General features: G+C 33.8%; 6 protein-coding genes and 1 long non-coding RNA gene across 9 annotated transcripts; 3 read left to right on the top strand and 4 right to left on the bottom strand.

Annotated features, from left to right (window-relative positions):
* The first annotated feature begins 250 nt into the window (after nt 1-250).
* On the top strand, nt 251-1,967 carry LOC124434235. Its single transcript, XR_006944720.1, has 2 exons — nt 251-330; nt 1,227-1,967. It is a non-coding gene; the product is annotated as an uncharacterized LOC124434235 (long non-coding RNA).
* A 2,878-nt stretch (nt 1,968-4,845) lies between these two features.
* Nucleotides 4,846-7,964, bottom strand: LOC124435040 (sin3 histone deacetylase corepressor complex component SDS3-like). 2 transcript variants are annotated; one of them, XM_046984989.1, is made up of 6 exons: nt 7,595-7,964; nt 6,818-6,986; nt 5,964-6,030; nt 5,794-5,849; nt 5,640-5,711; nt 4,846-5,564 (listed from the first exon to the last, which is right to left on the bottom strand). In XM_046984989.1, the coding sequence occupies exons 1-6, from the start codon at nt 7,697-7,699 to the stop codon at nt 5,527-5,529; spliced, it is 507 nt and encodes a 168-aa protein (XP_046840945.1). In that variant the 5' UTR covers nt 7,700-7,964; the 3' UTR covers nt 4,846-5,526. The 2 variants fall into 2 exon arrangements, with proteins under 2 accessions (XP_046840945.1, XP_046840944.1); XM_046984988.1 differs by having other exon boundaries at nt 5,529-5,711.
* Nucleotides 7,965-7,999: 35 nt separating this feature from the next.
* Nucleotides 8,000-9,520, top strand: LOC124435038 (vacuolar protein sorting-associated protein 29). The gene is made up of 7 exons (XM_046984984.1): nt 8,000-8,116; nt 8,293-8,367; nt 8,519-8,635; nt 8,709-8,816; nt 8,889-8,939; nt 9,006-9,082; nt 9,238-9,520. Exons 1-7 carry the CDS (start codon nt 8,114-8,116, stop codon nt 9,350-9,352), a joined length of 546 nt encoding a protein of 181 aa, XP_046840940.1. The 5' UTR covers nt 8,000-8,113; the 3' UTR covers nt 9,353-9,520.
* Nucleotides 9,521-9,716: 196 nt separating this feature from the next.
* LOC124435303 lies at nt 9,717-11,515 on the bottom strand. The gene is made up of 9 exons (XM_046985240.1): nt 11,331-11,515; nt 11,160-11,254; nt 11,049-11,083; nt 10,835-10,966; nt 10,632-10,762; nt 10,377-10,422; nt 10,243-10,297; nt 10,138-10,173; nt 9,717-9,952 (listed from the first exon to the last, which is right to left on the bottom strand). The coding sequence occupies exons 1-9, from the start codon at nt 11,513-11,515 to the stop codon at nt 9,792-9,794; spliced, it is 876 nt and encodes a 291-aa protein (XP_046841196.1). The 3' UTR covers nt 9,717-9,791.
* On the bottom strand, nt 11,331-13,057 carry LOC124435037. Its single transcript, XM_046984983.1, has 8 exons — nt 12,613-13,057; nt 12,357-12,381; nt 12,110-12,274; nt 11,963-12,038; nt 11,811-11,895; nt 11,674-11,746; nt 11,525-11,586; nt 11,331-11,406 (listed from the first exon to the last, which is right to left on the bottom strand). Exons 1-7 carry the CDS (start codon nt 12,805-12,807, stop codon nt 11,534-11,536), a joined length of 672 nt encoding a protein of 223 aa, XP_046840939.1. The 5' UTR covers nt 12,808-13,057; the 3' UTR covers nt 11,331-11,406; nt 11,525-11,533.
* LOC124435029 (exosome component 10-like) lies at nt 13,007-16,249 on the top strand. 2 transcript variants are annotated; one of them, XM_046984974.1, is made up of 5 exons: nt 13,047-13,127; nt 13,201-13,519; nt 13,642-14,386; nt 14,480-15,251; nt 15,428-16,249. In XM_046984974.1, the coding sequence occupies exons 2-5, from the start codon at nt 13,245-13,247 to the stop codon at nt 16,096-16,098; spliced, it is 2,463 nt and encodes an 820-aa protein (XP_046840930.1). In that variant the 5' UTR covers nt 13,047-13,127; nt 13,201-13,244; the 3' UTR covers nt 16,099-16,249. The 2 variants fall into 2 exon arrangements, with proteins under 2 accessions (XP_046840929.1, XP_046840930.1); XM_046984973.1 differs by having other exon boundaries at nt 13,007-13,519.
* An 85-nt stretch (nt 16,250-16,334) lies between these two features.
* On the bottom strand, nt 16,335-24,094 carry LOC124435302 (lysine-specific demethylase 2B-like). The gene is given in 18 exon segments (XM_046985239.1): nt 16,335-17,506; nt 17,681-17,713; nt 18,021-18,053; nt 18,137-18,193; nt 18,281-18,472; nt 18,555-18,746; nt 19,064-19,159; nt 19,226-19,235; nt 19,708-20,129; nt 20,237-20,352; nt 20,778-20,931; nt 21,562-21,655; nt 21,959-22,065; nt 22,490-22,662; nt 23,332-23,378; nt 23,511-23,589; nt 23,696-23,834; nt 23,940-24,094. Coding segments are annotated over 18 exon segments (2,940 nt in total). The 5' UTR covers nt 23,967-24,094; the 3' UTR covers nt 16,335-16,537.
* Nucleotides 24,095-24,465: the final 371 nt, after the last annotated feature.

The following is a 24,465-nucleotide window of genomic DNA, read 5'->3' as shown; positions in this document are numbered from 1 at the left end:
CTTTATAAGCTTGTGAGCAAGATAGCCTGAATAATGCTAAAAATGTAAAACCTATTAAAATTTATTGATTAGTTTAATTTAGTCATCATACGAGATGTTGTAGTATGTCTGTAATTATATGATTGCTCGTATGAAAATAATACTGTGAAATTTCATTAAAGTTTGAGCTAAAGTTTGCTCATATGTCTCTGTTTTACCTTCGTTAAATCTAACAAGTAATAATTGCCAGTTTTTATTTAGTGAACATCATAAAATTAATCAACAACATCCATGGTAGTGACGTCATACCTATAACATAAGGCATGTGTTAAAACTTTCTACAAACTACAGGTAAAACAACCATTATGTTCTTTTTACAAAATAAATCTTAATAATTAATTATGTTAACTTCTACGTCTCACGGTCAAACAACACCTTTACTGAATAGTGAAATGTCCGAAACTTCAAAGTACTACGATTTAAAAATGAATATACTTTCAAAGCATTAATGAAATATTGTGATGTGAAACTAATAATTTTGTTTTAACTGTTTCTTTACCTGAAATATAATAATTATTGAATGAACAACACGCTGATAGGATTGTTTAACAGAACTTTCGTTGAACGTCTGGTCAATAAAAATCGACTTTGAATGAATGAGAAGCCTGCAGGGTATAATCAAAAGAAGGAAGCGAGCATCAGTAAAGTTTACTCACCAATTAAACATGAAAGCTTGTTCATTAATGTTCTCAACTGGTCGGAAATGTTTGTCATTATGGATGGCTTTCCCTTACGTCATATCAGAAAAATTGGCAAAATCAAAATTTATTGAATTTTTCATCACCTTTGCATTTGGGCATGTCTCCAAAGATATAATCTCTGTGGCTCATTAACGAATTTTCTACGGTTTTCAATATTATTTAACCGTGGATTTAAATTTACATCATGCAGGATTTTAAGAGTAAGATTTTGACGCAGTTTAATGGTTTCGTATACATATGATACGCTATAGGCAAAATATGTTTAGGTGCGATTTTGGGTGGGGCAAAATTATTGAAAACAAGAGGAATGCTAAAAACATGTAACTCACCTAAAGACTCGCTAAAGGCTTTCAGATGATACAGTGTTTAATGTAAACTTAAAAACTTAACCGTTCTAGCTCATCATTTTCACAGGCTGTGTCTGCTTATTTCTTCTACGTAGAAAATCGTTTATTCTATAAAAAAACTTGACAATTTTTTTTTAAGTGAGAAAAAACAAAACGAACAAGTGTGTTGGTTCTAATGTATGAACTGAGGACAAAATGGACAGATGTATGCAGACTGAAACGGTTTAAAAACTTCAAAGTTTCAAAAATGTACTTAGCTTATCATCTTGGCAATACCTTTTATTTCGTTACAGTATCAAAGGTGTAAAAACAGTTATAAAATAACACTTGCTTTTTGCCAAGCTAAATCATGGAGATAAAACAAGAAACTATGCGTTGGGTCGTCAAACTGATGATAAACACGTCATCATGACGTCGTGATGTGCATTGTGTATGTACTTGTCTTCTTGTACTTGACATAATTTTTCTAGTGTCAACATAAACTAAGCATGTCTTGCCCAAAAGTATCAACAAGCACACTACAATGCACAATACATATCTTTGCATGCACCTACGATATAGTTAAGTGTAAGGTTTTTATTTGCCTCACGAGACTATGGATTTTTTATCTTAAAAGAAACAGTAAATTGTGACTTTTCCAAAGGGGAGGGGGATGTAGCAGCAAAATCATCGACTGGGTGTGACAGAATATGCTACGGGGGGATACATGTGAACAAAACAACTTGATATATGATATCCACCTTGAAAATCAAATTTTACTTTACGTTATATTTTATCGTGTTCAAAGAATGAGGTAAACGTAGCTTCGTTGTTTATCTTAGTGGACTTCTCAATCGGATGTCAAAATATTTAACAATACTTTTTTTGAAACAAACCAAAAGCGCTAGCGATAGCTGCATTAATAAATCAAAATTTCCACAGGAAGCAACATAATTTTTTAAGCTCATTACATTTCAATATCCCGCGGCTAGGCAGCGAAAGCACAAGATATTTTTAACATTACTGACGTCCAACAGTCGATTGCTGCAGAAGCAATTAGGTAGAAACATTTCCTTTTATTCACATGCATTTTCAGTTAGTAATACATAAGATTCATTAGCAATAAAATCTGGAATATTCCCAATTAAGCACATTGTGTGCAAGTTTATTACGAACATCTACTTTCAAACATGTCAGCTATATAGTCCAATAATTCACACTACATAAACTAATCCGGCTTTAATCCAAGTTAAAATTAACCCGGATTTAACCCAGGTTTTTTTATGGCGTGTAAACAATACTAATTCAGGTCACACTCAACCTATTTCTTGAGATGGATAGAGTTTTGACCCAGGTTAAACCTGGTTTAGTCGTGTTTACACGCATTAAATTAAGCTGGGTTAAACCCGGGTTATGTCGTGTGAATGGAGCATAATATATTTGTTGCAAGGTCATCCTCCTTTTTAACTATAAAAATAGGCGCCCGGTGCGCACAACTGTTGCTTCCTACATAATTTAAAGAGTTTTGTTTGTCATATAAACATAGGCTCAAAATTTAATTGATACTTGATGCAAGCATTTGATTACATGATCAAGTATTTGTGTTGTAAACCCGAAATTCATCACACAAATTTTTTAAGTGTTCTGGGATTTCAACCCAGAGGCCAAAATTCTTCATAAATACATCAGACAAGAGCGACTCATTATTTTGTAGAAAAACAGGCCCCACGTCGTGGACACAGTTTTTTTAGTAGACGAAACGAAATGGAGGGAAAACCAGCGAATCCGGAAAAAAACCCTCCAGCCGAAAAAATAGATTATATGTTGGCTAATTTGTACGAAATTATTTTTTTTGTTTTTGAACAGTTTACTTTTTTCTTGATCCCGGTGGTCATTAAGTGAGACTATCCACTGTATAATCAGAGTTCTGTGATTATCATTTAAATAATCGATCAGAAACCCATTCACGTAAAGTAGACATTGCCTTAAAATGCTACGGAATTTTACCAGGAGAACATCAACACAGAAACACTTTGAGCATGATTTTCTTTCTCATGAAAACAAAACAATAGCTTCGAGTCCTAATTATAATCCTTAGCATTCCTGAACATTCCAGTTACATACCAAGATCAAATGGCACAACAAAACCATGCAAAATTGCCTTACCTAATGTTTGCATTGATGCAACTAGGTGATGAAATTTAAGTATAAAATATCTAACATGAAGTAACTTGTGTAATGCATCACACATTGTGAGCATTGTGATTGTTTGAGAGAAAACAAAAATGTTTTAGTTCTAGCAATAGTCGTTAAATCCAAGCAATGTTATTGATTTCCATGAAGTTGACGGTCCATTGTGATGTCTACGTCATGTCCATGTGACACCATATTGATTTCCATGAAGTTGACGGTCCATTGTGATGTCTACGTCATATCCATGTGACGCCATATTGATTTCCATGAAGTTGACGGTCCATTGTGATGCTACGTCATGTCCACGTGACACCAAGCCAAAGATCATATCGTTGCACCAGGATGACGAGGAACTTTTGAAGAGCCCATTTACCATTATTTTCATGGTAAAAATAATTAAACATATAATGTGAATTGTGTTACGTGATTTAGGTTGTATGACTATTTTTGTACCTTGCTTGCCACTGACCTTAGAAGTAACTGGAGTGATAAGAATTATCCCAAACAGCTGAAAAACATGCACTTAGCGAGATAATAGCTTATGAGCAGCGCAACCAAAAATCTTTAAACGAGCAAGAAAATATTATTCAAGCTAGTAAATAAAAATTTTAACAAACTTATAACGACCATCGGGATCACTTCACATCAGCACAACACTCACGCATGCGCATAAGGTTATGGATGTGATGTATTAACTACTTTAACTATGACCTATAAACCTGAATTTCCTCTTTCATCATCTTCAGATCTGGTCATCCATAACGTCTGCCTCACACATCCTCCATTGTTTTAGCCATCACATTCCAGTGTCTAAGAGATACATTAGCGGTGTATCACAGCGTGGACCATCGCTTACCGTCATCTTTAAGTAAAGTACAGTTACTTCCCATTCAGCATACAGTAATTATAGACACCATTTGGCAGTTCACTTTTACATCCACTTTACTTTTGTCAACGTATCTAAAGATGTCTTTCCTGGAAACAAATACGAGAAACAAATGCACAGTGAGACGAGCCGAACGAATACATTAATGACAAAATGAACATCTAAAACAACTTCTGTAGCGACTCGATTAAAGTGCGAACTCTGGCAAACAAGTATAAGAACTTCAACATAAAACTAGAGTTTTATCAGTTGAACACAAAATATGATCAACGTTCTGTTCTTCTTACCTCAAATCCAACACAAGCATGCCTTTCACCCTTTGAATAATTGCTATAGAATCTATTCAAAGTGAATAATCGTTGACTGCACACAGTAACAGTGGGGCCCTTCACTGTTACATGCACGAACAACGATAATTCACAAAGAATATAAACTACAACAAAACATTCTGGATGAAAAGTACTTTGCTCTACATCAACTTTATCCGACGAAAGATAATACCATTGAAGATACAACACAAAATGTTGCCAAAAATGTTCTTCGTCAATGATCAAAACGTTTAAGTCAGCAAACAATTTTGAACAAGTTAACAGCAAAATTAACAGTTAAGTTGTACTCAATAATTTCTGCTTGCACTAGAATCTTCAAAGAAACGTCCCATCTTCTCCAAAGTATTTACAGCAAACGACTAGACGCAACATTGAAAATACTAGCGTTTATATACGTTCTAGCTGTGTTTTTATTGGCTAAGTCCAAATCTATAGACTTTAAAAAACATTCCAACATTTCTACCATTGTGACATAAACGTCATTAAACGATCCTTGGTGAAACAAAGAAATTTACGACCAAATCAGAGATAAGCAGTCAATACAAAAAAATTATAAATTCAATAGAATCCTCACGACTTTAAAGCCTGGTTTTCACTAGCATCATAGGCAAAAGGACAAAGTCAAAAAAATTTAAAAGAATGCAATAAAGCGACCAACAAAATCATCAGCATAAGCATAAGCATAAGCCCAGCAGCTTGACGTAAGCATAAAATAGTATAAAAACAAATTGAAAAGAAAATCCTTTTTCTTTTATTTCATCCAACCTCTGGAAAATAAGCTTTGCTTTGTTTTATCGCTTGCGCCTGTGTTTCAAGTGAAGACTAAACTTACTATGCAAATTTTAAAACATTTTATTGGTTTCTACAGGAAAATCTATTGTCTTTGCGTTGAGTGAGCACAGAAAAATTAGCTAAAGATGACAAAATAAAAGGACTATCTACGTCACTGCCTACAGCCCTGGGGAGCAGTTTATATGGGATTGATGAACAATGCATTGTCATTTAAATTTGCCAAAATCATTTAACGCTTTGCCGAATTCCAGCTACCGGATTTAGCTTTGCCAACTGACCTCATACATCTTGCAAACCTCTAATAAAGGAATAATGAACAGAATTCATCGATACCTAATCAAACAGATAAATAATACAAGAGTATTTTCAAAACCTGCTAAAAACAATCTGTCATCCCTTTCTTTCTCTAGTTGATTTAATTTTTTCAAATAGTCAACATGTGTTCCTGAAAGAAATAAAAATAACACTCAACTTTCCATGGATTAAAACACACAATTTTTTCTCAGATAATTTTGTAAAACACTAACCATTATTAAGCTCTTGAAGCTGTTTCTTGTATTTTCCAAGTTTCTGTTGATATGCTCTTTACGGTATAATAAAAAAACTTGAGTAAGTAAAAATTAAGATAGTTATATGAAAAGCTAAATTTGTGAATATTTATCTGAACATAGCTGCAACAATTTAAGTAAGTACTTACTGCTCTTTTAATTCACTGATTTCTTCCTCAATTTTCGCCATATCTGTCTCACTTGCATCTTCTGTATCTAAGATAAAGAGATAAAAAACTTTCTACAATCAATATATCAAATATTTAAACTTTACATCCATCACATAAGATTGGGTGGTTGGGATTAGAGTATGAAAATAATGTTTGGGCTTAGAAGGTAGGGATGAAGTGATTGGCATTTGTTGGAAATTGGATGGTTGATGTTGGGTGGGAACTGGGGATGAGGTGTTGCTTACAAAAATTAAAAATCATATATTAACATTGGCATCAATCCTGTCTTAATTGGGGGTGGGGACAATATTCATATATTCTGCTATGCCTGGATAATTTCTTTTCAAAGTAATTTCATTTTCAAAAGAAATCAGCCTGGCATAACTGAATATATGAATATGGTCCCCCCCCTACAATTATCGCAGGATTGACGCCCGCCCACGTATATTAAACAATCAAGGTTTAATCAAGTTGAGAGTTTACCAAGAAAACAAACTTTTGATGCAAATAGGAAATAAAAAATTATGATTCTATAAATATATATGATGTGTAATTTGAGATAACCTATTAAAGTAAATGGTTTGAACCCGGGAGTATCGTTACATGTTTGTAAATGTAGATCGTTCAGGTTGGTATAGTCCTGAGAAGGACTGTTTTTGTTGTTGTTGACTGACGTTTCGACAACCTTAGCTGTAGTCATCTTCAGAGTCAAATCATCTTCAGATAACCTATTATTACAACAGTAAACACAATAATGAACCTCCACAGCTCCACTAACGTTTGGTGCAATTGGACCAAAAATATTTAAAATTATAACTATTGTAGGTAAAAACCTTCATCTGATTCAGCCATTTGGAAAAATCCTCGTTCATCGTCACTGGAGAATTCGGTATTACTTTCATCTTCGTCACTATCACAATTAGACGCCATATTGTTGTACTGTTTAACTCGTTGTGCGCATGCTCTCTTGACTTTGCCAGTGCCACCGGAAATGCCGGAAGTCTAAAGAAAATTGTTAAGTTCATCTCTACTTCCGATTTCCTACCGGAGGTAACATATACTTTTTTCTTTTCCTTGCACGTCACACTGAGATTTCTTCAAAATTTAGTAATTTCTACACAAACCCAGCTTACAAAACTTAACTATTATTGCAATGTTTGTAAAATTTTGTGTAATCAAACTAAAAACTGCCAAATAAAGACAGTTATTCACAAAACGCCGATACCATGAAATTACTTTCACTTAGTTTCAAAGTCTCAAACAAATAATGAATGAAAATTATCGTGAAATTAATCAGTGTCTGAATATAAAACTAGTTCACTCTCTTACGAACAATTCTGGCAGCATTTAATAAAATTGATTCGAAATAAGCACATGAAAATCTTACATGCTTTCATCGTCAAATGTAAACATGCTTTCGGGCGTGAAAATACTCTTTTAAAGTTTTAAAGCTTATGGCAAAACAACTGTGTAACGTGATTTGAAGCATTAAAACGAGTCAAGAAATATTTTACAATAACAACCACACGATTTTAAAAATACTTGCTATAATTGCATCAGGCATAAACATTTCTCAACATGCTACCTACACAGTGAAAATTAATGAGTACCTTTTTTCTCTTTTTATCATTGTTCTCTATCTTTACGTTTCTTCGTGTCTTAGATTTATAAGGCGACTTATCATTTATATTTTGATTGGTCCTTTTATAAGGCATTGTAGCACTTTCCACCTTTCGAGCACGACAAGTACAACACCCGCTCTTTCCACTTCGATACTAGTGTGCTTAAAAACGAAGAAAAAGTATGAGTAGACGAAACGAAACTGGATTTCAATAAAATGTCAACCGCATGTCCATTGCATAGTTCATCCTTATTTACAATAAAAGAAATGTCTTTTAATTTATAAATTTTGTGTAAATTGCAACGTAAAGCACAACTACACTGCTTGACTTCCAGGTAAAAAATGACCTTTGTACTGATTGGCGGATTTTTATTTCCGGGCATAATTGGAAAATGTCCATTCTTGAGCACGCAATAACGTTTTACAGCGGTGGCATTACCGTACAGAGCGCAAAAATAGAAAAAAACTTGTCTAGATTTGTTGGTTTTTTTTGAGATATACCAGTGAAATGGTAAGAAGTATTGATTATTTATTGGATTTGAATCTGGTGAAGTTTTCAATTATAAAAAGTGTTTCATTTTGAAGAAGGAAACTACAGCGTGTTCGTAGTGTCATATGATTGCAGTTATATGGCAGATCGACAATCTTACTAAATGTTTTTGTTGACATTTATTTTTATTTGGGTAGTTGGTGTTAGTACTTGGAGACCTGCACATTCCTCACAGGAAGAACACATTACCAGCAAAATTCAAGAAGTTATTGGTAAATGGATTGTAATTATTACACAATAGGGACAAACCGGGGGAGGTGACAAACAGTCATTTTATCTTGTATAAAATGTACATTTAAGTGTATTGATAAGTTCATGTTGATATTAGATCCTTCATACATTTGTCAATATCTAATATTTCAGGTGCCAGGAAAGATTCAGCATATTTTATGTATGGGTAACTTATGTACTAAAGAAACGTTTGATTACCTAAAGACATTGGCCGGTGATGTACATGTGGTTAGAGGAGACTTTGATGAGGTCCAACTCAAACAGCAACCTTCATATCTTCAATACTATTCTTGTGACTTAATATAGTTTCATTCATTTATAGAATTTGACATATCCTGAACAAAAAGTTGTCACAGTTGGCCAATTTAAGATTGGAATTTGCCATGGTCATCAAATTGTACCTTGGGGTGACCCAGAAAGTTTAGCTATGGTATTTTTTGTCATGAAATTATTTCCTACATAAACAAAACTTTTTTCAAACTTTATTCATGTTCTGTTATAGCTTCAAAGACAACTAGATGTGGATATTCTAGTGTTTGGTCACACTCACAAAGTAAAGCTTTGACATGTATGTATGTAAAACTTCATAAAAATTAAACATCAATTTATACGATTTTAGTTTGAGGCCTTTGAACATGAAGGGAAATTTTACATCAATCCTGGTTCAGCAACTGGTGCTTATAATGCGCTACTTAGGTATGAATATGCCATTCACATTGTTTTTATTTTCAAGGAAAGTTTAACTCATAACAAGTACTACCTGTGAGGAGCAAGTGTTTAAAGTGATCTCCTACGGTACCTTATTTATACCACATTGATTGTTGGACAAAATATGTTTATGTTTTATTTAGGAATGTTGTTCCTTCATTTGTTTTGATGGATATTCAAGCATCAACAGTTGTCACTTATATTTATCAACTGATTGATGACGAAGTCAAAGTGGAAAGAATTGAATATAAAAAATGACAGTTGACAGTAAATGCACATTTAAAAACTCCTTTGATTTGACATAAAAATCATTACTTATCACACATGGCACACAGTGCTAAATTTACATTTCGTGAAGCTGTGTAAATGATTGTAAATATATAAATTCTGTGCTTGTTGGTCAAATTACCCACTCTATCGCAAAAACTTTGTTTATTTTTCCTTTTTTCCATTTTCAGTGGGAACTCCTAACAACAAATTATGAATTTCCGTGTTTCATAGACAATCCCAACCGAAAATATTTTTGATACGGAAAAAAACAAGCTTTAGAGCGAGATAAGGAAAGTTAATGATGCTCACAAAAAAGTTTAACTCTCTCAGACCATGCAGAGACACACGTATCTGACTGAAAGAAAAAGCTTTTCATTTCATGGATAATAAAAACTATACACATATATTGAAACTTTTAAATTCAACTTCAATCACGAGACTTCTCACGAAGATGTCGTTCATATTCGTCGTGATTTTTTTGTGAATTTGCTAGATGCCATTTTGACCATTGTTGATCTGCCAGTTGAGAAACCATTTTCCTTTCTTTAAACTTCCGAAATTTTGTTTCAATTTCATCAATGATTAAAACTGTAACAATGATATAATTAAATTTTTGCGCGGCTATGAGAAGGTTTTACATTAAAACAAAGTCATTTAACTAAAAAAGATTAAAAAGACGTAGAATTTTCTTCTTTTAGTAACAATGTTGATAAAAATTGTGATTGTCCAATTATGCAAGACTTCAAAGGTCCACAAATTCTAGTCTATTTTACCTCTTTCGCTGTTCTTTACAGTAAACTTTACTTTCCCTGTAAGAAAAAATTGAATTGTCTTTAGAATTGAGTTATTCAAAATTGGTTTTGAGTCGGAAACAATACCTTTTAAAGATTTTAAGTATCTAACAAAATGATAATGATCCATTCCTTTGGTACTCTGGAAATAATATAATTGATAACAAGGTTTATATGTTTTCTCTACTCAGAGCGTAATATGTGTGTGCCACTATTTGTACCTTGTTATTCACGGCCAATATAACGTCTCCCTCTCTCAAACCAACTCTAAAAAACGACCAAGTCAATGACGGCGTCAGAAAGGAGAACAAACAATCTTTTTCATATCAATGAAGTGCATCAGCTAAAATTGCACTTCAATCAAAATGCTACAAGAAAAATTGTCAAAATCTCTTTCACAAAACACTAAAATTGCCTGAAAATTCATGTCCTTTTCATGGATGGCCACCAGGATGTTTCCAATCCAAATCACAAACCTTTCTCCAGGTCCATTGTCCACAACAGAAGAAATAAATGGTGGGAAATAATAATGATATTTCACAAACTCTCTGTTTTCTTCGCTTCTCATTTCACCTCCTTTTACAGAAAAACCAAAGCCATTTATACCCTATATTAATTGTAAAAGTAAGCTATACCACAAAAAAGGAACTTTGTTCAAATAGCAACAAATACACTTAACTTTTTCTATTTCAACAACTCTTATTCCTTCAGGAAGTAGGCCAAAATTAATCTCGTACTCTGATAAGTTGAATGGAAGGTCTGCTGTTTTTAATCTGTCTAGGTATTTTTCTTTTAAAAGATTCCTGCAAGCCTAGATAACAAAGAAAATTTCATATGCACTTGTGGAAAATACATTTCAGCTTCATTTAACATGTGATAATCTCTGTATTTACATTTTTTTCTGCCTGTGAAAGTGGTGATCCTTCACCTGTAAAATAAATATTTAACTTAAACACTCATGACTACAATATGATATACAAAAGATATTACCTATATGCACAAACCTTCTGCTAACATTATGTCTTGCTCAAAAATTCCAACCTTAAAATTTTCTTTCTCGTCGCCATAAATATCATGATCAGATTCCTGTTCAATAACTCTTCAAATAAAAACAAAATGAACAATAATATGTACCAAAATTGATAAATGTGCAAATAGCATAGAATTTTTCCTACTTTGCTGTAAAGATTGTTTCAGGGTTTAACTGTACCAACATAATTTTGGGATGTTCCAGTTGACAAATTTCTTTTACTGCTTCATCAGTAAGATCGTGAATAAAATAATTTTCAACAAAGTCACGAACCAATTGAGGAGGCTTGATAAAAAATATAAATGTAATGGGTTTTTTGTAAGACTCCATATAACAAACCTTGATATTTCAACTTGTAATCCAGTTAATCCAATTGTTATTTTGCAATGTGATGGGCCATGCTGTATTGTTATCAAGCACTGTCTTATCTTTTCATGGCTCTTCAATCAGAGATAAAACAATAACATTTACATAAAACTAATTCTTACCTGATCCATGTACATTGTTCAAAGCAATAACAGCCAAAAGTGCTTCGGCAATCATTTGACCATTTATTTCAACCTAAAAATGTGAGTTATAAAATATAAACATTTCGTGCCTATCTACAATAATCACAACACTCCACCTTTGAAAAAATCAAATCTTGTAAACCAAGATTACGTCCAATTTTTTCAAGCATGTCTTGATGCAACAAGCCATTTTGAAGGTCCCTGAAGATTGTGCATAAAATGTAAAAAAATTATCATAGCCACTTGATAATTGAACAACACAATGTACCACAGTTGTTCTGCTGACAATGTAGGAAATTTGAAATAAAGACTTTCTGTCAAGAAACTAGATGCAGTTTGGTGCCCTAAAAATTAGAAAATTGAATAAATATCAAACAGAAGCTCACAACAATGTTCTCATATCATGAAATTTTACCTAGATATATCAGACGTTCATTATGAGCCAATGATTTGCCAATGAGATTTTCCTCTGTGTCAGATATTAAATAAGATTTATGCGTAAAAGCGCAAATCAAAATCTCTTCACTTGATATTGACCAGTTTATTTTGGTAGCAAAATTTGACAAGGCCTCTTTGGAAACTAAATATGAAAGAAAAAAGATTCACGTGATATTTATCGAAGCATTCATAAATGGATGCAAGAATACTTGAGAAATTGTCACCTGATGAAATATTCTGTTGTTTTACCTAGAAAATTCATCAAACAATGTCATGTCAATTACAAAGAGAATGGAATACAGCTTGAAGGTAATGGAAAGGAATCTGTTAAAAAGCGCTGACTAAGAAGGTCAAATGTATTTCTTCATCAGTGCAAGGTTTTAGTAGTTATTTTGAACTTCTATAGAAAACCAAGGTACACACATGCAGCTATAACAGATTCCAAGCAAAAGGAATTGAAAACAAAGCATAGTTTCATACTTGACTGTAATTTGGAATAGCTGTGGGAAAACTGTAATGAGAGATGCGATTAATACTCAAAACCGTTCGTCTTCTTGGTAACATCTCACATTTAGAAGCAACGGTGATGTATCGTGAAAATTTTAAAACATGAGAATGTAGCTTTGTTTCCAGCACGTTGAATAGTTTTGCTTTTGCAATGAAACTCGCAGCCATTGACCTATACTTCAATAATTCTTTCTTAAAGTCTTTCAAAGTTGATCAGAAAAAAACCAACACTAAAACACCATGTTGACAATGTCCATGACTCCATGTTGAATTGAATCAGTAAGAGACGAAGGGACGGAGGGGTGTATTGTGAAACTGTTCTCCGTTTATCACGTTGACGTTTTCACATCATAATTTAAACAAATGATAGAAGAATAATTCATCAGTTAGAAAATATGAAAAAAATACTATTTCAAAATTAGAGCAGGTGAATACCAATAACGCACTGGCAGGAATAATTTCAATGTAAGATGTTCAAAGTTCAAATGGTAAAATTTATTTATTTTTAACTTCTCCTCCCCCCCCCCTTAAACAATCATCTCCATGTGCATTCATCTTCAGTTCAGTTAAAGGGAATTAACTTTAGGATTAATATCTACGCGAAGATGGCCGATAATGCGCAACGCGAATCCTCTGATAAAGAAGATTTTTTACCGGGTTACAAAGATGTTGGTTCGTTTACCCAATTTTGTTTCGGGAAATTTGTGAAGGCGACACAAATGGCTCATCGATTACCAAATCCAGGCAACGACTATGAGTTTTACAGCAGTTTTCCAGAGTTTCGCGAGTTTTGCTCCATGGAAGGCGAGAAAGTGCTGAAAAATGCTGGTAAAATGTTGAAATATCAAGGCATTAATCGCGCTTGGACTTCAGCTAATGGGTAAGTTTTCGCATTTATGAAATACCATTGCAGGTAACATTTCTTCCATTCAAATGCTTCTGTGCTGTAAAAAATATAACCAGAGAACGTTTCACAGTTAAATGATTTATCTTTTCGTTTAGTATGGATTTAGATGACATATTTGAATCTGTTGTTGACTCTAATGACATCATGCTTGAACGCATTGACTTGTTTGTGGATGAGGCAAATGGCTTAAGTAAAAATAAGAGGCCAGTTCTGCCAAAGTTCATGGAACCTGGGCTACCAGTTATGTCAAGCTGGAACAAAGCTAACGTACAAGACCAGAATGCCAAAGTGCGTTTTCTCTATGCCAAGAACATACTGCGTCCTCAGTTGAAATTTAAAGAAAAGGTGGACAATAGCAATTTTCCATTTGTTCCTATTATCAAGGAAAAGCCTAACTCACTGAGAACGTTAGAATACCAAAAGGATGATCTACAATCAAATCAAACTGATATTCCAGATGCTTTGGATAACTTCATCCACAAGCAACGCTTTGGAATGTCAAATACTTTGAATGAACATCCATATAAGTTTGAATTAGAGCAGTTTGAGCCTGATGTTGATGATGTGAAATCAGTTGAGGTTATTATGTATAAACCACTCAAGGATACAGAGCTTATTTTTGTCAATACTATCGAGACATTGAAGATGTTGGTTGAAACTTTGAAGAGCGTTTCTATGTTTGCTGTAGATATGGAAGCACATTCATTTAGATCTTTCCAAGGAATTACATGTCTTATGCAAATATCAACTAATGAGCAAGATTATCTTGTTGACACGCTGGAATTACGCAGTGAACTTTATTGTCTTAATGTTGTCTTCACCGATCCTCAGATCTTAAAGGTATGGTATTGAATTCATGATGAAATATCTATAGCACTTTCACATCTTTTATACTTTTTTGTTAACATACACTTTGAAACCATGGTTTGTTAGGTGATGCATGGAGCTGATATGGATATTGGATGGCTTCAAAGGGATTTTGGGATTTATGTTGTGAACATGTTCGATACTGGCCAAGCCACCAGAGTTCTTGAGTATCCTCGTTTCTCCCTTGCATATCTCCTTAAGAAATTTTGTGATGTGACAGCCAACAAACAGTTCCAACTTGCTGATTGGAGAATACGACCACTGCCTACTGAGCTTGAGCTATATGCCAGAGAGGATACCCACTATCTTTTGTACATTTATCAGCAGCTTCGAAATGAACTTGTTGCCAAGGGAAACATAAACAATAACCTCCTAGAGTCAGTGTATAAAAGAAGCAAGCTTATTTGCTTGAAGGTTTATGAAAAACCAATGTTCACAAACAAGTCATATTTAGGTTTATATCATAAACATAAGAAAGCATTCAACTCAAACCAATTGGAAGCATTTCGTCTGTTATATGCATGGCGTGACAGCGTGGCACGTGTTGAAGACGAAAGTTGTGCATATGTTCTGCCAAACCACATGCTATTTGGCCTTGCAGAAACTTTGCCTAAAGAACCACAAGGAATTATTGCCTGTTGTAATCCTGTACCAAGCTTAGTAAGACAGAATATAAATGAGCTTCATCGACTTATTAGTCAAGCTCGAGAAAGTAAACCTTCTCTGGAACCTCCAGTTGATGAAAATTTAAGGTCTTTTGCTTATGATGAAGCATCTAGTAACTTAACGCAAGTCAATGAAGATTCTTTACTGGTGAAGGAGAAAGTGCAAGTACAAGGCAAGTAGTGAAATATGCAATATGTTTGATTATTTTGAGAAAATTAACTAATATTGAATAATGCTTCTGAATACATCAACAACCCTAGTTGAGTTGCAATGAGGTTTTTCATTGGATTAATGAGGATTAAAATGTTCCCATTTCTTAACCAAGCATTTGTGTATTTTTAATGATAGATCAAAACATTAAACAAGACCCAAGTGTGCCTTTTAAGGATTATCCAATCACTGGTCCGAGTATTGATCTATCACAACCTATGATTACCTTGTTTATTGCCAACGAAACGGAAGAATACAGTCAGGGTGAAATCATGGCCAAAAAAATCAAGGATTCATTTCAGAATCCCTTTCTAAAATTCCTTCCACCAAAGAAATTAAATGAAATTACTCGTGGAAACAACTCTGAAGTCACAAGTGTACTTGATACTAAAATTGGTGATTCAGATGAGGACGTTGTCGAAATTAGCCATCGGTATACTGACAAAAAAGAACGCTATACAAAGATGACAGAAGTACGCGGCCACTCGAAAAAAAACAAAAAGCGAAAATCGGAAAACTTAGAGGAATACAATCCGACGTTGCGAGTTAAAAAACAGAAGAAAAAATCGAAGAAAAAGTCCAAAAGGAACAACAATACAGAATTACCAAAAGAAGACGCCTCGTCTAACATACAGCCTTTCGATTATAAAAACGCACAAATTGACTTTGCTAATGAAGGAAATGTACGAAGTTTGAACGAGAAAATATTCAATCCATATCAGAAATTGGGCGAGAAAGGGAAGAAGTTTGCCTCTAAAGTATTCATGAAATCAGGAGAACGTTCCATGACTTTTAGTAATAAAAAGTGATTTTTTCAAATCTAAATGATTAACCATTGCTATGGTGAAGTGAACGAAGACGTTGTGTATAAGGTTATGGTAGTCGATAAAAATCCATGGTAAAGTTTGATTTTTTTAACTAAATAAAAAAAGCAACCAATTTTAGAGATGGTGTTAAAAACGACTCAGAAACTTTTTACTTCTTGCAGCTGAAATTGTTTTAAACAACGTATGAAATCATGTACTGGACAATAAGAAGAACACACTTAACAAAAATTTCACCATTTAAATAGTAAGCTAACCAAATAATTCCGTGATTTTGAAATTGAAAACGAAATTTTACACACATTGAACACGACCATGGGCGAAGTTTCAAAGCATTGACTGACTTCAATACTGTGGATAAGTGGAAAGTCGATGTTGACAATAAAAAGTGACATAAGATGTTCTTTTTCAAGGATAATTTTCTTTACACGACAACACGGTAATCTTTCTTTACGGTTTGTAAACAGGAATCGCTGAGTTGATTACAGCCAGTAAGATTCACTTCCTGTATGTTTTTGCTTGAGTTGCAGTCGTTTTCCAACAACGATGTGATCCCTTCATCGGTAATAAGAACGTTATAACTCACATCTAATCTTTTCAAGCATGTGAGATAACGTTTTATACTTCTTATTCCAACGTCACTTATCTCACAACCTGCCAACACTAAGTCAGTCAGGTAACGTAGTCGACTAGTATTTTCCCCAGGTCCAGGAGGTTTCTCACGTCGTCCGTTACTCGGTGGTTTGAGTAAAACTTCTATAACTTGGTCCGTTATCTTCTCTGACCAACTCAAGTCTAACACCTTAAGAGGGGGACAAGTGACTCTGGTAAAAGCGCTGACCGTTGCGAATGTGGTCGCATGTAACCTAAGATCTTTTAGCCTTGGTAACCTGCCTAGAAACCACACCAATTGCTTATGTGTAATGTTTGTGTGACTAACATCCAGAGAAAGCGGCTGCCTACGTACGACACCGGAAAGTGCCGAAGCCGTAATAGGTTTGCCAACGGCTAATTTGACATTGATCCAAAATCTTCGATCCATGCACCATCTGTTCCATGTTCGAGACACTGCCATACACGTGCATAACTCTTCGTGTGAGAGATGCTCGAATATTTTCAACCATAAATCACGACGCAACACGTGCACATCACCAGACTCTGCATCAAATGTTTCTGGAAGTGGGGAACTGGGACGAGGTCGCAGGACATGTGTTGGAGATATCTCCTGTGGAGGAACGAAAGGAACTTTAACTGGTGAGTTGAGACGACGTTTCTTTGCCAAGTTTGCCAATGGAGCTGTTTCATCATATTTGTTGTCATCATCAGAGCTCTCTTCACTGGTTTCCGTGTCGTCATCAGCATCTAACGAGGAGCTCGATGCTTCGCGCTCTCTCTAAGTATTATAGCAAAAGAATATTCTTATTTCGAAATATTCAGATTTTTTGTAATTTTGTAACGTTAATAGCAAGTTGTTCAATAGCTTTCCTTAAAACACTATAAAGATAATAAATGTATAGTATTTATCGCAGGCCTTTACACCTGTTTCTCAACCTGCACGTTTTCTCACCTTACGTTTCGAAGCTTTATCGACTTTGAAGACCTAAAAAATACAATTTCACAATAATTTATCAAGATTTTGTCGAAAAAATCGGATTAAATGTGAATAAGTCCAAAAATCTGAACTCAAGGTTAATTATTATTGGCTACTTAAAAGCTCGATTAAATCTGGCGATGTAAAATATGTTGAAGCAGATCATTAACTAAAGCAGATCATTAAGCAGATCACTAAGCAGATCATTAAGCAGATCATTAATAAAGTTCAAGTGCTTTATTAATTAAGTTAAGTAAAGTCTATTGCTTCAGTGGGAAAAGAAAAATATATTTGAGCGTGAGAATTTCAAGCTTACAGATGAAGATACTTTTGACGACAATTGTGCATCCTATATAAAAAAAAACACAACAAACACACAGTTTAAAGAAAATAGCAGTTACAAAGTGAAATTTTATGCGTTTTAAAAATTACTTTGAGTTCAGCTATGGATCTTCTAGCTTTCAATTTCTGTCCATTGAAAGGTTCGCCCTAAAATCAAAACATCATAAAATATGCTTCACAACACAGCATCAAAACTCAACTTCTCCATGATCTCATAATTTGTTGTATACGTACAGTGTGTCTATCACAGCATTCAGGACACTTCCAGCAATTATTGAGATCCGGAACAATGACGAAATAACCTTTAGGTGGCATACACGTGGGATGCACGATTTTTCCACATGATCCACACTCCATAAGGGTATCAGAATCATCGGGATAACTTGTTTCACATATTGAACATGTCGCCTTGGCAGGAAGTGTCGGCTAAATAGAAAAAAAATAGAAAATACTCCCGTAATTTGCATAAACAAACTTCAAATTCGTGATAGCGTTGACAACAACTTACGTCCTGACATTGTCTCATCATACATGATTGTTTAAGTACGCCAGGTCCACCATATTTCTTCATATCTTTACAATATCTACATTGCTCGCAATCCTCACGAGTACACGCATCACAAGTTCGACATCTAACACGACGACGACGCAATGAGGAGTTGGGTTTACGAGGCATGCGCAATGACTTCGTTCGTCTTTCCTATGCAAAGATTTATAAACAATGTCAGCAATAACAAAAAACATTTTCTACAAACAAGTTATGATAAAGGTAAATATGGTGTCTAGAGATCCTCAGCTATGTCTAGCATGCTGTCTAGCATTCTAGATGTGCCCCCCTTCCTCTCCCCCCTACCCCAAGGCAAGATATCTGGGATAAAGGTGAATACACAACGTAGCTACAGAGATGATCTTAATAAACATATGCCCAATTAAAAACAGTTTTAATAAACATTTCCTAAATGTAGATGAAATAGATGAGTGAAGGTAATCATGTAAATAAAGAAGATTTAAACTTACTCCATCAATTTCCTCATTTGGAAACATTTGTTTCATGTAATGTATGCCTGTAATGGCCAACGTAGGATTATTATCTTTCTGAGATTTTAACAATTCCTTTAATAAAAAATATGAAAGTTCTTAATCCTTCTACCCACAATCCCAATCTTTTCTTATACACACATCCTCAATCCTTTCTTATACACACATCCTCAATCCATTCTTATACACACATCCTCAATCCTTTCTTATACACACATCCTCAATCCTTTCTTATACACACATCCTCAATCCATTCTTATACACACATCCTCAATCCATTCTTATACACACATCCTCAATTATACACATCCTCAATCCTTTCTTATACACATCCTCAATCCATTCTTATAAACACATCCTCAATCCATTCTTATACACACATCCTCAATCCATTCTTATACACACATCCTTAATCCATTCTTATACACACATCCTTAATCCATTCTTATACACACATCCTTAATCCATTCTTATACACACATCCTTAATCCATTCTTGTACACACATCTTTAATCTTTTCTTCAACATATATCTTTAATCCTTTCTTCTACATACAATATAAAACCTCTCTTCTGCACTTCCTTCATCTTTATTCATCGTTCATAAATACAAAAATGCCTTACCCCCAATCTATCAAGAAGTTGACTTGGGTTTTCAAATCATCAGGGACATTTGTTGTTGACCAACTCTTCATTCGGGAGACCACAAGCATCAGGCCTTTCACTTCGTGTGACGTAAGATATACAGGGACCCAGGGTTTTTTGACCAACGTTGAAGCTACATGATTAACTTCTTCACCATTTTGTCGGCTTTATTGTCCTTTAAATGCATTTTCTTTATTTTCATCACTCACTTTGTGGGAATCCCTCAACGAACGTCGTTGTCTTTCCTCGCTGTCCCTCGTTGACCCATTTACGATGACGTCATCACTAGAACCAGGCTTCTTTCCGTGTTCTTGCAGGTCGCGCTCCAATAATGCAACGTATTGTTTTACCAAATACCACATAATCTCGGTGTGTAGTGGATAGCGAAATTTCTTTGGTACCTAAGAAAGATATTTTAAAATTGAATTTAATGGAGTGACGAAACAAAATACTAAAAAAAACATACGCTGAAATCCAAAATTGCATCGTTTTAAATGACGGTTTTTACCCTCGTTCTTTCTTCGATGTCACAAATTTTGAACTGTCTTTCAATATTGAAACAATGAATGAAATTTCCGCCAAACACCAAACTGTCCTCTGGTGTATAAACAGCATGAATCCAACCTGATCGTCAAAATAAAGATGCGTTGCAAAATTTGTTGCCTGCAAGTTGGTTGTCTACTTAATGAACATCATGAGAAATATGAATTTACGATCATACAAAAAAGATATAACTCTACATATATTTTGTCGTTAAAAGACAGGCGTGATTTATAACTGAAAGTTTGAAACGCTATTTTCTACCAAATTATGAAACATAAAACCGTTTATCCTCAATAAATATACAGAAAGTAAACGATTTAATAACATAAGAAATGGACAAATATTTGTATATCAAAGGCTGATTTACCAAAATGAAAGGAACGCGTTGTGGTCAGGCGAAAGACGAGAAAAAGGACTGGAACTTGTTTGTGTTTTCGTCATTGGTTTTAGGTGAATAAAAAGCGTAAAATCCAAGGAATATAAAAAGTTAAATATACAATATTTACCTGAAGGCATAAGAAATGTGTTACCAGCCGTCATTTCTACAAGAAAACATTTCTCAACTTGGTCACCAAGAAAGACGTCTTGTTGTTTACCAGACAGCACCCAGTTTTCATAAATTGAAAGATTCTTTTCGGTGGGGGGAATCAGCCAAAACACCTTAACACATCATAAGGAAATAGCTAAGCTAATTATAACACATAAGGTAGAACTAAACGCGCGCAGATGCTTTGATGCTTTTCGGGTTTAGCCTGACACACTTCAACAGGCACATGCACTAAACATGACTAAGAATGGATACTTTTAGATAACCCATTGCAAAGCAAATATTAAATACGCACTACTTTAAAATATTAAAGTGACAGCTTGTCGTTGTTTGAATAAATTTATTAAATTATAGTTAACGGTTCAGTAAAAGTATAATTTCTGTCCATCGCTTATATTTATTAAAGTTGAATTTTTGTTTTACTTTTACATGAAATAGAAATAAAAGAAAGTAATCGTTTAAAGGAAATGTTTTAAAATTCTACGTAGTTTAAAATTGAATAATACGTTCTTCCCTACCCAAGCGTAGCTATAAGCCAGAAAAAATTATGAACATAAAATCCATTTTTATAACATGAAGAATTATCCTGTACACCCATAACAAATATTGCATGATTTTCAAAAAATTTTTTGCCAAAGTGACATTAAATAAATAAAGTAAAGATCTTACCAAGATTTCGCACGTCAAAGTAGTTTTTTTTGTTTTTGTTTAAAAGTATGTCATAACCAAGGATGGCTGTATACCTTCTTTCCACGTACAATGTGATACCAAACAGAAGAACCACAGAAATCAATATGAAAATCTGTATAACTATCGCGAACACTCATTAATACATATCTAAATAGAAATATTCAATAAAAATTTGATAGAAAATAACAGTAAATAGCTACACACAGGATATAATATTTTCATTATTTTTTTTTCAAAATAAAGCTAGTTACACAGAACGTGAAAAAACCCCCATATATTTTATTCCATTAATCTTAAAATACATTCAAGAGAACATTAATTAAATTAATTTCTTGCATTTGTTTAAGTTCTTCAGACAATAAAAAAGTTCATACAAAAATCACACTAGAAACACGCGTCTTTTGACGATTGTAAAATGTAATAATTCAAAAAACGGCACATTAAACTCACTTGCGAACTTTGGGATATTTCATATCGTCCATGTTATTAGTAGAGTCTCTTTGCTGTCTAATGAGTTCTTTCGGCCAAACGTTGTCAACCCAATCCAGTTGACGCACCTGCGTTAGAACAAAATTTTACTCAGAGAGCAAACTTTTGAATAAAAAGAATAGAAACGACAATAACGACGAAAGATAAAACTAATACTACTAATTTCCACAGTAAATTTTTGAGTATAAAATGTACGTTTTCACCAACATATTCTAGCTATATTTCATAAGCAGCTATATAATACTGCCAAAATGTTTCAATAATATTTCCATCAAACTACATATTGATACAATATTACATTAACCTTATTTTCACGCCGTAAATCATTCAATTTTTCACAAAAATGCTACAATTATTTTGTGATAATTTTGTCAAATAACTGCAAATATATATTTACTGAAATAATAACGCCAGTTGCATTAACCCGCAGGACATCCAAAATTTCAAAAATACAAACTCATATTTTTCATGAAGTTTCATGGAACTACATACCAATAACGGTGTTTGTACGAGATTTTCAAGTCTTGTATGACTAAATTCAAGACTGATAACATTATAGATTTTTTCTCGATCCGGGTTAACGTAGTATTTAGCAAATTGTGCCATACTCATTTCAATCTGTTGTTGGGTATTAACATCAATGACATCCACAACTCTTCGAGCACCTAAATATAAAATTATTTTTTATATAATTCAGAAAAGACAAATATAAATTTGTACGACATAATCGTAGCATTATAACCACAACTCAAACAATACAATATCAATTGTTAATTTGCTCAATCACGCAAAATGCGTGGTGATAAACTTATGACCAAAATGTTTTGTGTAAAGAGCTGCAAAGTTACTCAAATAAAAGCTGAAAATTATAAAAAGCGTATGGTAAAACATTATTGGTAATGAATCTTGGACATTTGGTAAAATTGTTCATAAAATGCTAGTAAAGGGATGGGCTCAAGAGATGATAAAATATATCCAAATTTGAATCTCGAGATGCTCATTTCGTTAAAAACCTTGATAGATGTCAAAATTTTTGGAAATCTATTTTATCCAAGTTCTTATTCATGGCTATGTTATTCGTTTTTATTTCTCGTCATGTTTAAAGATGAAAATTGGCGTTAATACAAGAGGCAACAGCGAAACCAATTGATTAATTGTACACAAAAAATTCGTCAACCTCAACAGTTAAACTAAATAAAATCAGATAGCTCAAAGCTGCCTTACAGTTCTGACGCTCATCATAACAACAATATATCCATGTAGTATAAATTTTTTCTTGCTATTGGGAGTTGGCATGTAGTCTAGTGGCCGGTCAAAGACTATTTTTTTCTTACCTACATAATTCTTTACGTCTTCGACAGTAAACTCTGAAGGTGGCATTCTAAAATGAAGTGAACACTGTTGAAGCAAAGAAATAAAAAAAAATGAGGATGTTTTCACCGCAAAGAACAAACGCTTGCAAAAGTTAGAGTGTTCACAAGTTTTCACATTAAAAGTAGTACGCAAAACTGACCTCATGCCTAAACCTTCGTGCGATTGAAATAAGAAGGGCGAATCAAAACCATGTTCTTGAATATATTTCAAGTTAATATCTAAATAAAAAAAAACTTGCCTTGTAATTTTGAATTAGTGAGTAAATTTACAAACAAAAGCATATGAACTCATTTAACAACAGCTTCGCAACCTGGCTCAACTCACCATTTGCATTTGGTAATATTTCAACAAAATTCCCTTCACGAAATTTTGCATTTGCAAGTTTCTCTTGAACACTGAATGTCCTTTTCCCTTCTATCTCATCATCTAAATTGTCGTCGTAGTTCTTTCGGGTATACGTTCTCTGTCAGAGGATACACAAGCAAGCGTATAAGAAAGCAGAACACAAATTTGCTATCCTAATTACAAGCAACGTGTTAAGAAAGTAAAGAATCGAGATATACTTTACCAAATTTCGTCCACTATCTCCATCCATTTTAGGTTTGATAAAAAATCAAACGTTTAACACATGACGAAGGCAATTCTCGTCAAAATCGACGGATATATCGGTTAAAATAGCAAACTACCGTAATACGATATTACAAATTCTATTCAAAGGTCTAAAGAGGAAACGACACGTCTGAAACTCGTTACCATTCTTTTCCGTGTGACGCGAACGTACGTTAATGATGGAATTTTATGAGTCGTAAAGATATTATGGATTTTCAAAACAAAACAAACAACTTCTTTGGAAGATCGTAAGTTCGCAAACAGCATTAAAAGCTTCTTTTATTTTTAAACTGTTCAAAGGAGTGATTAAAAAGTATTTATGTAACATGTATACCAATACCAATGATTTACTACGCAACAAATAGTTTTGGGAGATTAATAAGCGTAAATTTTTGTTCTGTGTACATCACTGTCACTGCATTCACGTCCCTTATTAAAATAGTAGTAACTTCCATCGCGTCTCTTAAGCTTTTTCACATAGCCAT

The sequence above is a fragment of the Xenia sp. Carnegie-2017 genome, unplaced genomic scaffold (genome assembly GCF_021976095.1).
Source record: "Xenia sp. Carnegie-2017 unplaced genomic scaffold, XeniaSp_v1 HiC_scaffold_14, whole genome shotgun sequence".
Taxonomy (NCBI): Eukaryota; Metazoa; Cnidaria; class Anthozoa; order Malacalcyonacea; family Xeniidae; genus Xenia; species Xenia sp. Carnegie-2017.
The sequence above is the reverse complement of the archived record's forward strand: the minus strand, read 5'-3'. Positions and strand labels throughout refer to the sequence as shown.

What these genes read in the sequence shown, in the direction of transcription:
- LOC124435037 (XM_046984983.1), bottom strand. Translation starts at nt 12,807, where the DNA reads ATGGCTGCGAGTTTCATTGCAAAAGCAAAACTATTCAACGTGCTGGAA. An exon ending in ACAACAGAATATTTCATCAG is followed by an intron (nt 12,275 to 12,356) that starts GTGACAATTTCT and finishes TTTCATATTTAG; the next exon opens with TTTCCAAAGAGGCCTTGTCA. An exon ending in GAACAATGTACATGGATCAG is followed by an intron (nt 11,587 to 11,673) that starts GTAAGAATTAGT and finishes ATAACAATACAG; the next exon opens with CATGGCCCATCACATTGCAA.
- LOC124435029 (XM_046984973.1), top strand. Translation starts at nt 13,245, where the DNA reads ATGGCCGATAATGCGCAACGCGAATCCTCTGATAAAGAAGATTTTTTA. An exon ending in GCTTGGACTTCAGCTAATGG is followed by an intron (nt 13,520 to 13,641) that starts GTAAGTTTTCGC and finishes CTTTTCGTTTAG; the next exon opens with TATGGATTTAGATGACATAT. An exon ending in CCGATCCTCAGATCTTAAAG is followed by an intron (nt 14,387 to 14,479) that starts GTATGGTATTGA and finishes ATGGTTTGTTAG; the next exon opens with GTGATGCATGGAGCTGATAT.
- LOC124435303 (XM_046985240.1), bottom strand. Translation starts at nt 11,515, where the DNA reads ATGGAGTCTTACAAAAAACCCATTACATTTATATTTTTTATCAAGCCT. An exon ending in AGACATAATGTTAGCAGAAG is followed by an intron (nt 11,084 to 11,159) that starts GTTTGTGCATAT and finishes TTTATTTTACAG; the next exon opens with GTGAAGGATCACCACTTTCA. An exon ending in GAGTTGTTGAAATAGAAAAA is followed by an intron (nt 10,763 to 10,834) that starts GTTAAGTGTATT and finishes CAATTAATATAG; the next exon opens with GGTATAAATGGCTTTGGTTT.
- LOC124435038 (XM_046984984.1), top strand. An exon ending in CAAAATTCAAGAAGTTATTG is followed by an intron (nt 8,368 to 8,518) that starts GTAAATGGATTG and finishes CTAATATTTCAG; the next exon opens with GTGCCAGGAAAGATTCAGCA. An exon ending in TTAGAGGAGACTTTGATGAG is followed by an intron (nt 8,636 to 8,708) that starts GTCCAACTCAAA and finishes ATTCATTTATAG; the next exon opens with AATTTGACATATCCTGAACA.
- LOC124435040 (XM_046984988.1), bottom strand. Translation starts at nt 7,699, where the DNA reads ATGCCTTATAAAAGGACCAATCAAAATATAAATGATAAGTCGCCTTAT. An exon ending in AATGGCTGAATCAGATGAAG is followed by an intron (nt 6,031 to 6,817) that starts GTTTTTACCTAC and finishes TCTTTATCTTAG; the next exon opens with ATACAGAAGATGCAAGTGAG. An exon ending in GCTTCAAGAGCTTAATAATG is followed by an intron (nt 5,712 to 5,793) that starts GTTAGTGTTTTA and finishes TATTTCTTTCAG; the next exon opens with GAACACATGTTGACTATTTG.